The sequence below is a fragment of the Lupinus angustifolius genome, chromosome LG09, assembly GCF_001865875.1.
Source record: "Lupinus angustifolius cultivar Tanjil chromosome LG09, LupAngTanjil_v1.0, whole genome shotgun sequence".
Taxonomy (NCBI): domain Eukaryota; kingdom Viridiplantae; phylum Streptophyta; class Magnoliopsida; order Fabales; family Fabaceae; genus Lupinus; species Lupinus angustifolius.
Window position 1 is genome coordinate 13,077,871 of NC_032017.1, and position 12,003 is coordinate 13,089,873.

The window sequence follows — 12,003 nt, forward strand, 5'->3', positions numbered from 1 at the left end:
TAAGCACATGTAATTACTCATCATATATATACATATATTTTTTTGTTTCAAAAAGTAGGATAACATTGAATAAGGTTGAGAATGAGCCAAATTTGAGCTCGAATTTGATATGAATTATTTTCTTAGTTCGAGTTCGGTTAAATTAAAGTTTGCGAAATGTATTAAAAAATATTGCAAATTATATATATATATATATATATAAAGCCAACTCATGAATCTATCGAGTTGAACTGTATATATTTTAAGTTCGACTCGTTTATTTAACGAACTCAATTTTTAACTCAAGTTCGGTTTATTTAGTTTTTGAATCAAGTTTGTCGAACTAAATAACAATTCAAATTTCAAATGAATGAATGTTGATTCAGTTCAGTTTCAACCCAAACTTTGAACCATAAATTTAAAAAGTCACTTTGGAATGAAAAATGTACATAACAAAACAAAAATGAAAACACTAAAATATATAAAACAAAAGGAAAAACTATGAGAAAAATATTTAGCAACATAACAAGAGGAATAAAAAAATAAAAGAAAAAGAGTTGGCATAACCTGTAAAAATGTTATTTAGAATATCAGGGTAATAATTAATTCAAAACTTATATAAAAACCCAAAAAATATTAGTCTAGCAATATAAACTTGACTAAATGCAGAAAATCGAATATTCAATCCTCAACAAATGTTAGTCTAGCGATATAAACTTTACTAAATGCAGGAGAACATGGACATACATAAAAGGTATGAATCCTTAACAAATAAGACCCTTTTGGGTTGTGTTGTTGTGTGTATTGATTCAGTGATTGAGAGTGATGGGAAGAAGAATCATGAACGAGGCATTGAGTGCTATCGTTAATGCTGAAAGGAGAGGCAAATCAACCGTCAATCTCAACCCTGTCTCCTCCGTTATCTCTTCCTTTCTCCAAATCATGAAACACCGAGGTTTTTTTTTCATTTTTTCTACTATTTTCACTTCTCTTTCTTTAAATTTCTACTCTTTTTCATATTTTTCATAACCCCTTTTACCCCCACAATGTTTCTACCCTTCTTTCGTATCCATTTTGTAGATATCATTACCCTTTGACAATGCAGATTAACTGTTTGTTAAAAGTCCTGTTACAAGTTTTGTTTTTACTGTAAGCTGGTATTCCTGTGATTGGTTTAATTGGTGTTTTCTTTTATGGTTCATATTATGGATTGGGTTCATCTTAGTAGTAATTAGAAGAATTTGGACTTTGGAATGTTGTGTTTGAACCTTTTCATGAACATGCTTCTCTTGTTTGATAATGTGTTAGTCAATTTACCTTTTTTAGGTGAAATTTATTGTGATTGTTTACTGAAATGGGTAAACTCGAGGAGTTTATTTTCAAGTTTAGTAATTGACTTTACCATGGCTTCATGAGTTTACTTAGAAACTCGAATTTGACAACCTTGTATGCATGGTGTGTGTAGTTAGCAATGGAATGGAGGATAGTTTTCATTCCATTGTTTCAGAAGCTGATAGAATGGAATGAAATGATGAGAATTAATGAAGTAACATTTAAAAACCTCATTCTTTCTCATACTCCATGATTTGAAGGGAAAGAAAAGAGGGGTATAGAATAGAATGAATTCCACTTAAACCCAAACATAAAAAGGGTGGTTCGGTGTATGAGGCTCCCACTTAGTGGGATTTGAGGAGGATAGATGTAGGTAATTTTACCTCCGCTAGCAGAGAGACTGTTTTCAGGATTTGAAAATGTTACCTCATGGTCACCAAACAACAATCTTACCGTCCACGACAAAATGGAAATATATATATATAATTTCATTCCATTCAATTCCAAAAGAACCCTAAAATCCTGAGAATCAGATTCTCATTTCAGTGCTTTGCTATAAGTTTAGTACCTAATTTGGTATTAATCCTGATAGGCTATATCAAGGGCTTTCAAGTCGCTGATCCGCATAGAGTTGGGAGGATAACGGTTGAACTACATGGTAGGATTAACAATTGCAAGGCCATTACATATCGCCAAGACATCAAGGCAAAGGATATTGAAGCCTACAAATCGCGTACTCTCCCAACACGCCAGGTTGGTTAATAATTCATGTTCCATGTCCATATAAACTTCCAGCAGTTTCACTAGTTGCTCTTAAAAATGGAGAATGTCGTTTATATAAGATACTATTTATTTCTCTCAATGCAGTGGGGCTATGTTGTGATTACAACTCCTGATGGTGTTTTGGATCATGAAGAGGCCATGAAAAGAAATGTGGGTGGTCAGGTTCTTGGTTACTTTCACTGAATAAGATCATTGCCATGTCATTGTGACCAACTATTGTGTTCAGCTATATTCCCAGATAGACAATGAGTGAGTTTGATGGCAGAATGTTTTGTTCAGCAATGGAGGTTTTGGTGTCTATTTTTGCTTTGTGCTGTATGAATTTTATTGAAATTAGTCTTGTTTTTTGTGAAATAATAGACTAGAAATGAATGGATACATTGATCCTTAGTTTATAGTCCATTTCAACTCCAGAGTTGCACTAGTGTAATCCTCAATTTAGTTCAACCACTGTGGTTTTATTTTTTTGTTTCTCCATAGAATTGCAGTTTTCGGTTAGAAGAATGATTCATTTTACACTTCAAATTTCTCTATTGTTGCTTTTTATGCTCTCTTTTTTCTTTGTGAAGATAAATACTCAACTGTTAAACCAGTTGTTTTTCTTACATCTTAATAGATCATCACCATCTTCAACCTACCTTATGGCCCTAGGCTCTCAATTGACAGTGAAAACCCAGACCTCAAATATACTTACAGTTCTCTGACAATAATGAACATTGTAGTTATCATGAGATTGAGAGCAAAAAATTATAAAGATAATTGAATTGAAAGGCAAACAATTGAAATTTACTAATCATTACATCACCTTCTGTCTTTAAATATTGCAGGGAATAAAATGCAACCTTTTTCATTGAATTTCTGCAGGTTATAATTCAACCATGTGCTTACATTACATACCATTTTAATCCAAAGAACATGAAATGGAAAATGTATTGAATTTAAATCTATTTTATAAAAAATCTTAAGTAACTATTAATTTGAGTCTGTCTATAATTTGCTTTGTTAACATGTTAAGCAATTTTGTTACTTGTAGGCAATTTTGTACATCAATTCTTGACTTGACAACCTTTTTATGTCCCTCAAATAGATTTTATTGAACCAAATTGACCTGTAACCCATGACAACTTTTTTAACAGAATCATACAAATTATAGGGTATGATCATAATCTAAAACCAAGAGTAAAAAAATATATTAATGATATGCAAACTATAGGATAGAGAAAATATTCTTTATCACAATTAGTCAATTACATAATAACATTAGCAGCTATTCCCTAGAACATATCCCTCAAAAAAATAGGGACTGTGATTCTTTCCTTTGGGTCACAAGTGATCTCAGTATAGGACATTTACAGCCTATTACTATGAACATACCAAACATTGGATTCTTGGATTAGCAAAATTTTCATATGGACTTGTAGAGGTGTTCATTGAATGAAATTTAACCTTATTATCTTCCTCTGTGCCAGTAACCATGCCTAGCAGAAAATGTTGCACCTTTAGTCCTAAATTGATGTTGAGATAGGACTATGATTCTCCATTCTCAAAGCTTGATAGATGAGAATCTGATAAGACAGTGAAAAGCTGTGTATCTACAAATAGCTGCCAAAGATTCATAATCAATAGCTTTAAATAATAACCATTATGGTGAAAATGACTAGATCTTCTTTAGGAAGCATGGATACAAGAAACATATATGACATGAAACTCGACACGAATGTTGTTTTGAAGTTATCACCAGTAATCATAAACATAATAAAATGCTAACGTTTATCTAAATATTGTGTCGTTTCGATTTCTGATGGTATTAAAATTTTAAAACTAGATGTAAAAGTTGCATAATACATTCATGAGTGTTTGAAAGTATTAGTGAAGTGTTCGATAAGAATAAGCGTCCAACATGAACACGACAAGGACACGACTATTATTTCGACATGTTTGTGCTGTATAGGAAGACGTATGCAGGGTTATCATTAGAACATAAAATCATGTGATTTTTAAGGCTAAGGTATGATTTTATTCTGAACAAGGATTTGTCAATGTAAGGATCCTTTCAATGCTTATGTAAAACAGAAAATTAGTTCCTATGATTTCTCTTTTAAAGAATAAAAGGTTGTTACCTTAATGAATGGCTGGTCCCTATTAGGAAAGGAATCAATGAAACTATCCTTAAGAAGTAAAGAAACCTGAAAAAGAAAACATGATCAGCTAGGAAAACATGAGCAAACTACTCATTTTCATTATTTAAGAATTTCGACACCAACAAGGTGTCGGTCGAGTAAGGCCCTTCAGGATTCTCAAGTATCGTATAAGGTCAAAAGGTGTCCATGACAGAGACATTTTCTAGGTGGGGTAACCACACACCCCGAAAGGAAAGAAATTAGTTCCTTACCCATATGGTGAGATACTGTTAGTTAACACCGACTTTTTTCAAGAATTCCAAGGAATATGAATAATAAACATTAACTTAGTTATCCATCTTAGAATCTTACCCTGTCATTATTTGATTGTACACTAGTTATTGTATGGAATTTCAGTTCTGAACAAAGTGATTCCAAATAGTGCCACATGATATTCAAAAACCTAGTTGCAGCATCAGCCTGTATAAACAATTACACATTACTGGTTTTCTATGCATGAATTATACATAGATATAACATAAAATTTTATTGGTTAATCTATACTCTTAGGTCCATAGTTTCATGCTCATTTTCAAAGGATCCCCTATATGTCAAAAAATCAATTTGATCCTTATGTGTGCAACTATTTTCAACTTAGTCCTTGTCGTTTATTGTAGTTACACCATTGACCGTTAGAGTTAAAGTATAGGAACCAAATTGTCACTTATAAGGACCAAGTCGGATTAATACAGGACCAAATAAGTATAAGTTTGGTCACATGTAACAATAATTTTGAATTTGACCCGAAAACCTTAACTCCAATGAACGGTGTTATAACAATAACAATAAATGACGAGGACTAAATTAAAAATAATTGCAAGTGTTGGGTTGAATTGAAATTTTATTACATATAAAGACCACGTTGATAACAAATGTCAAGTATAGAGACCAGAAGTATAGTTTAGTAGTCGTTTTTTCGGAACTGAGATGAAAATAAGTATTTCATTATCGGAACTAAAAAGAACCTGAACTTCGTTGCACCTATGTACCGGATGCTTTCTAGCAATTGAACTTTCACATGCAAGTCTAGCATGGATTGGACCCAATTGAGAGACAAGTTCTCTATGTTGTGGAAGTTTTGGTAGGTGACACATTTTAACCTACATAAGGAATACTATTAGGAAAATTCAACATGGTACAGCATGTTTTATCATAAAACATGTTTGCAAAGCCAAAACTTTGGAATGTAAATAGAAAAAGATGTTACAAACCTGATTCTTTAGGACATCAACAAGAACAAGATTACTAGTTTTCATATTTAAATGTTCTGGTTTATGTTGTATACCAACCTGCAAAATCATTGGAAATTTGGATTAAACAAAGAAAACAATGTTTAAAAACTCGCTAAAATACGCGTTTTGTCAGGAAAAAATGTAAATTCTCACATGGCATGAAATCAAGGAGGGAAAAGTTTGGTTTGAAGTTATAAAAATGCATGAATTTAGAATAATAATGTGTACTAAAGTAGTACTCTATAACTTAAAAAAGTACTATATATGAATTCATCAACAAAAAAAGTACTCTATAACTTAAAAAGGTACTATATATGAATTCATCCACAAAAAAAGTACTCTATAAATAATGAGTATTACAGAGAAAATTATGAACAATAAAAGTTACAGTCCTAATATAAGTCAAAGCAACATATTTTGTAAAACATCAAATAAAATGAAACTCACAATGTATGGCACTGGCGCATCAAGAAAATCGATCATTTTCCCGGGTAAAACCTGATAAGCAAGACTAACATTTTGTTAGATATATGTGACAACGCAACGGGAAAATCTCAAACTGTGGCTTGTTTAATGCCATGAAACTCACCGGAAGCAATAAACTCTGCCACTGAAATGGACGAATCATGGGAACAAGAGATAGGACTGTGGATGATAGAACACCCTGCATTGTGTCAAAAATGGCCAAAACGAAAGATGGATTATATAGCCATCGATATTAATCAACAGAAAAAATATTAAGCAGACAACATTGTAAGGTGAATCAATGACCTTTACTTAATCTGATTGTTTAAAAATCTTACCAGATTCGGGCACACTACTACGACTTGTTTTTCCAACAACACTCCTGCAACTAATGTCAGCAGCTGCCAATAACATTACATTCGAAAGAAAAAATTCGTCAACCAAGAAACTACCGATACATTTTCAGCACATATAGTAAATAGAAAAGTCCAAATCTTCAATGTTGTTTCTATACAGAACTTCCGACGGACATAAAATTGTTGAACTTTAACTAGAATATGTGCTTACACTTTCAAGGGACAGAACTCGACAAGTAGCTGCCGTTGTCCACACTGATAATGCAAGGGCTTCCTCGGCAGCAGCTAACTTCGCGTTGATCTTTTACCAAGTACAGTCGTAATGAGTGAACATAATTGTGGAAAACTGTGGCCTTATAAATAAAGCACTCAAGAATTACCTTAGTAGGTTCGGAACAAATTAAACAGGTTTCACTAAAGCCAAGAGACGGAACTGAATGTCGTATATACTGAATCGGTTGTAGATGTTCAAGAGGGCGGAAGATATATTCACTTCCTCGGGGTGGAATAGGTGAAGCATGATATCTACACACTAACTGTAGCAAATCATTCTTACTTTCCTATCAGAAAACCATTCACAACAAAGAAAACATTTTTACATATCAATCAAGCATCACCTTAGTTTAATCAATGCAAAATAAATGGACAACGATTTTACACTAACCATAGCCCATTCCATTAACAATTCATCACCGTAATCTGTTTCATTGTTTGCGAAAAGATCATCCTCATCTTCTGAGATCATGCTTCTAGCTGGACTGCCAATGAAAACAGTATGACATTGAAAATGAAATGAAATTGAATATCAAACATCATAATCGACCGGAAAATAAAATGGAAAAACTATTGCCGGAAACATATATCAGCACACTCAAGTAAAGAAACAAAAAAATAGTGATGAGAGTCTATCCAAAAGTAAAATTGAAATCTAGACATTATAACCATATATCCACCACCTGAAAAGTGACTCAGAACTTCCGAGACGATCCAATACACGACTCCGAGCAGATAACGGTGTTCCAACGTGGGGAGAAAGTTGGTCGTTTTCATAATTTCCATTCACTCTTTCCATAGAATCATTAGATTCTGGTGCCTCAAAACCACAACTATCATGATCTTGCAGATTCTTCCTACCATCTTTTTCTGTATCCCTCACCTGAAAAAAATCTGAAGCATCACTGGCTGTCACACTGGCGGGAGATTGAGAGTGCGAGTCCCATATTTTGGGCGATAACTGTGGGATTTCATCATCGGAAATAATCCCAGCTGCGGCAGCAGTAATGGCTGCTGCCTCATCAAGAGGTATTGCACAAGACATCCAGTCACTAAATGACTCCCTTTCCGGGGAGTTAGCATTTGAACTCATTTGGTCATCTAATTTCGGTGTTGATGGAATGGATCCGGTGAGAGTCAACTCATTTACAAACTGAGTTATCCGATTCAGACGCTCCTGTGCAATGAGACTGCATCCAAGTAAGGCATAATGAATTCTATTGGGTCTCATGAAAACTTTACTCGGTATAGGCCAATAAAACAATTATTACTATGCTAACCTGTTTAACATCTCGAAGTGTAACTCAAAGAAAGGAACTCTGGTCAGGAGACAGTAACAACGAGGTGCAGAAACTAGAAATCGGCTGCATATCCCAGATGGATGAGAATGAGGAGATGATGTCCCTAATATACCAGGGGGCCTCTGAACAATTTCCGGCACATGTAAGCAAACTCCATAAAGTGTTGCATTGTCTGCCGCCTGATCAAGGCATGAAGGTATACATAATGAGTTTTAGAAATTACTTATCTTTGTTTCTCATACAAAATATTGCACAATAAGAAATAAATGATAAACAAATGAACAAAATCTATGCACACCAAATACCATTATATATATATGTGTGTGTGTGTGTATGTACATAGTGCCTCTATAGCCAGTTATATCATAGCACATGGCATGCGGTAAGCTTATTCTCTGTCCGTGATTTCAAGCCGATCGAGTTTGCCCATAAGGGAGTCTGTCACCAACTAAAAGCTTATCCTTGGTTACTCAGTTAGTCAGTTCTCACATGCAGCTTGAACTACAACATTAGGACGGTCTTTGACATCTTAAATGTTTGAACAAAATTGAAACAATCTTCAGACAAATATAGACACATGCTTCCGAAGTTTTACCTCATGGAAAAGCAAAGAGTAAATATATTTTAACATATTGTTATCCTCCTACTAAGTGGGAGACTCGTGCATCGGGTCGCCCTTTTTATTGTTATCTTCCCACTCAATCATTCGAAAAGAAGAAGTTCAAAATAAGAATATGAGCAGACTGTACATGGACAATCTTTGCAAAGTCGGAGATGTGAAATACAGGTAAGTCAAATATTATTAGAAGTTTTCAAAAACAATCACAAATCATATCAGACTAACAGACCAAAATAGATAGATGGTGTCAATATAAAAATTACCTTGAGTGTAAAGATAAATGATAGATCATCTCTGCCTAAATGCTCCTGTAGAGATGAAAAAGATAAAAATGTTATCTTCTGGTCCGAAACATGGTAAGCGCTCGATAGAAGGTTAATCGTACAATAAAGAATATGGTTGAGCCAATGCCAGCTTTCAACTAAAAAGAGAGATAGCAAAGAAAAAGTGGTAAACAGAATAACAGATAGACCGGTATATCATTAATAACTTTTGCTATCCGAGTAAGAGAATATTGTTTTGTTTTATTTTATACAATGAAATAGCATTAATCAATTATTCATCATTGCTTATAGGATTATCAATAATTTTAATATGGAAAATTCTTTTAACAATTAATTGTAATGTCTGGGATGACAACTCTGCATACAAAACATCATAAGAGAGTATAGCAGAAATGAGAGATCATGAAATGTATAGTTCCTCGAAACTTCTCTATATATGTATGTCCTAGTATACACCAAGTACTAAATTATGCTTATATAGTAGTATGAATTCATCTAAAAACTAGATTTGGCAAATCAAAGATGATATTTTGCTTTAACTAGCTTGTCAAAGAGCTACAGTATCTGCCTTATCGAAGATAAATTGAGATTGATGTTGCATACCTGCCCGTAGACAAGTTCATTTAGTTCACTTAGAGATGGAGTCCTCTCCAACATCGTGGCCTGTAAATCGGCATTTAATCAGTGACACAGTTTACCGTAAAATTAGCGACAGACTTCACAACTTAAATAGACCTACGGTTTATCAAACGTGAACTTATTATTTACGATTAACACATCATACAAAAAATAGCCAGAGTATCGGTCAATCCTAATAAATCTTAACCTATGAATGCAAGTGACTATAACCGACCTACACTTCTCTAGATTCGGTAGTAGATATTTATTCCTGATCCTGAAGTAATATATGCTCATAATATGTGCTCATGTGAAACAAAATATAATAGAAATTTCAAACTTCAAGACAAATCGAAATTTTTTGCAAAGTAATAATCAGAGAAGAGGCAAGACTAACAGGCAACAATAGTCGGACAATTTTAGTACCATCAATTGAAACAACGGAAAAAAATATAGTAAGCAGTTTGAAAGGAAGCATTTAATACAAAAAGAAGTTGAAAAGATACGATTAAGTACGGATAGTGTCAAGCAGACCTTAACACCTTCCGGAAAGCAGAAGGAGGCTAAATCCTTCATTCGCACTGTTAGCTTCTTCCCGGGAGGATATTTGAAAAGTATCTGCACATTCACAAATAGATATCAGCTTATCATCCCTTAGTTAAAACTTCTTTCTGTTCTCTGTAATAAAATTTCCTTTTCGATCAAATATATGTATTAAAAAATTGATATGTAAAAAACCTGAGGTTCCAAAATTGGTGCCGGCAACCTTTGTCGCTGCAGCATTTTGTAATCTACGTAATCATATTTTTCCTTATCTTTTTCCAACTTCTTCCTTCTTGCAAATGCTTCCTCCACGGCTTCCAAATTCGCATCTGGATGCAGCCCCACAACCACAAAATGTTCAAAGAGCGAGGTTGGCTCCTTATAATTTACACGATCCTACAGTAATAATATTCAATGACTTACTTCAAAAGACTGATAAGTTCACATTTCTGACAAACATGTGTCAGGGACACAAAGTCAACTCCTTATGGCTAATTTAATAAAGCGTCTATGTTAATGTTTCTCCATAACTAGATGATATATTCCAAAAAGCTTCCAGCATTAACAATATACCCAGTACTCATAATACCAGCACGACATGGTAAAATATAAGAACCACGTGAGCAATCAAAATCCTCAAAAATCGTGCTATAAGTTCTTTCTGATGGTATAAGACTTATATGAAGAGAACTACTATGAACTCCTTTGAAAATGGTGTATATTTGGCCTTAAAATGTTGCGAGCATAAGAATTATATTTTTGGAACAAAACGAAGGAATTAAAGAATATAGTTAAATTTTCTAGAGGGGAAAGAAGTTGCCTGAATGAAGCAGTGCATTTTGTCAATCAAACTATAAAAAACGGATAATAGAAGGGCGGAAAATGATTTTCTATGCTAGGTGAAACATGCTCAACATGAATTTGCACGAGCTATTGAAAACTATTAGCATGATAGCAACGACGACACAGTCAGTGTATCATTCAATGGTTAAATGAATGGTGAATGTGGTGAAAATGTAAAAAAAAAATTACACCCTCATAAATTAAATCAGAATACTATTTGCAGATTAATCAGGCAAAAACAAGTATGGTACATGAAGGGATTCTAAAAATCGAATACCATAGATTTGGGATGAAGCTGATACCACTGACGTTTCTGGTTTGCCAAGATCTCGGGGTTGAAATTTGCCTCTTCACGATGTTTGCTGCCACCCCACCGCCACCGGTTCACATGAGTTCTTAGTTTCTGAAAACTATTACTCCGATGAAATCCTTTAGTAACTATTTCACTTTGACTGCGTTTATGCACACAAGGCCTTATTTGTGTCACACTCGATCCACCACTACCACCACCACCGCTGCCACCAGAATACATATTCTGCAATGCTTCCCCGGCAACTTTAAAAGCCCCCTCCGATAAATGATGCAGAATTGACATTGGTGATGAGGGATTATCCTCATGATGTTCACCCTCTTCCTTTGAGTCCATGTTTATACACACACACAACTACCTCATGCTCTCGAGTTTCGGCTTCACAAATCAATTGTAGATTCTACTCAATCCATGAACTAAATTCCAAAACAACCACCCGCTTTGGAACACTACACTAAAATTGATGATTCCACCAGATACTGAATTGAATAAAACCACCCCAGATGGCAAATATTCATCAAAATTCAACCTTTTTTGGATAATTTCACTAAATTTGATGATCTCAACAGATACTGAATTGATTAAGGGAACCCCAGATGGAAATTACCCTCAAAATCTAATCTTTTTGCACCCCTTTTATTTAAATCGTTAACAATGACCCTATTTCCTAAAAAATAACCGAATCCCAAGAAAACTAGATATGTTTCAACGATTAAGGAATCTTACAAAGGTTGATTCTCTTCTGGGCATGTACTTTTTTTTTCTCTGTCACGTCAAAAGTTGAAACTTTTCCACTGAGATAATTAATGGGTAGCACCTAAATGATTCTAAAAGAAGAATAATGATAATGAATGAATGACTCAAAAAACGTAAAACGATGAGTTG

The 12,003-nt window shown here is 34.1% G+C and overlaps 2 protein-coding genes across 3 annotated transcripts; one reads left to right on the forward strand and one right to left on the reverse strand.

Moving 5' to 3' along the window:
• On the forward strand, window positions 735-2,392 carry LOC109356405 (40S ribosomal protein S15a-5-like). The gene is made up of 3 exons (XM_019599733.1): window positions 735-934; window positions 1,904-2,064; window positions 2,179-2,392. The coding sequence occupies exons 1-3, from the start codon at window positions 805-807 to the stop codon at window positions 2,275-2,277; spliced, it is 390 nt and encodes a 129-aa protein (XP_019455278.1). The 5' UTR covers window positions 735-804; the 3' UTR covers window positions 2,278-2,392.
• Window positions 3,263-11,967, reverse strand: LOC109356588. 2 transcript variants are annotated; one of them, XM_019599986.1, is made up of 18 exons: window positions 11,086-11,961; window positions 10,161-10,361; window positions 9,957-10,040; window positions 9,408-9,467; window positions 8,784-8,828; window positions 7,881-8,080; window positions 7,284-7,790; window positions 6,992-7,085; window positions 6,708-6,887; window positions 6,539-6,628; window positions 6,310-6,372; window positions 6,096-6,170; window positions 5,954-6,004; window positions 5,486-5,563; window positions 5,240-5,374; window positions 4,587-4,694; window positions 4,215-4,280; window positions 3,263-3,696 (listed from the first exon to the last, which is right to left on the reverse strand). In XM_019599986.1, the coding sequence occupies exons 1-18, from the start codon at window positions 11,452-11,454 to the stop codon at window positions 3,622-3,624; spliced, it is 2,481 nt and encodes an 826-aa protein (XP_019455531.1). In that variant the 5' UTR covers window positions 11,455-11,961; the 3' UTR covers window positions 3,263-3,621. The 2 variants fall into 2 exon arrangements, 1 of the variants encoding a protein (XP_019455531.1); XR_002108758.1 differs by lacking the exons at window positions 3,263-3,696; window positions 4,215-4,280; window positions 4,587-4,694 and having other exon boundaries at window positions 5,336-5,374; window positions 5,954-6,017; window positions 11,086-11,967.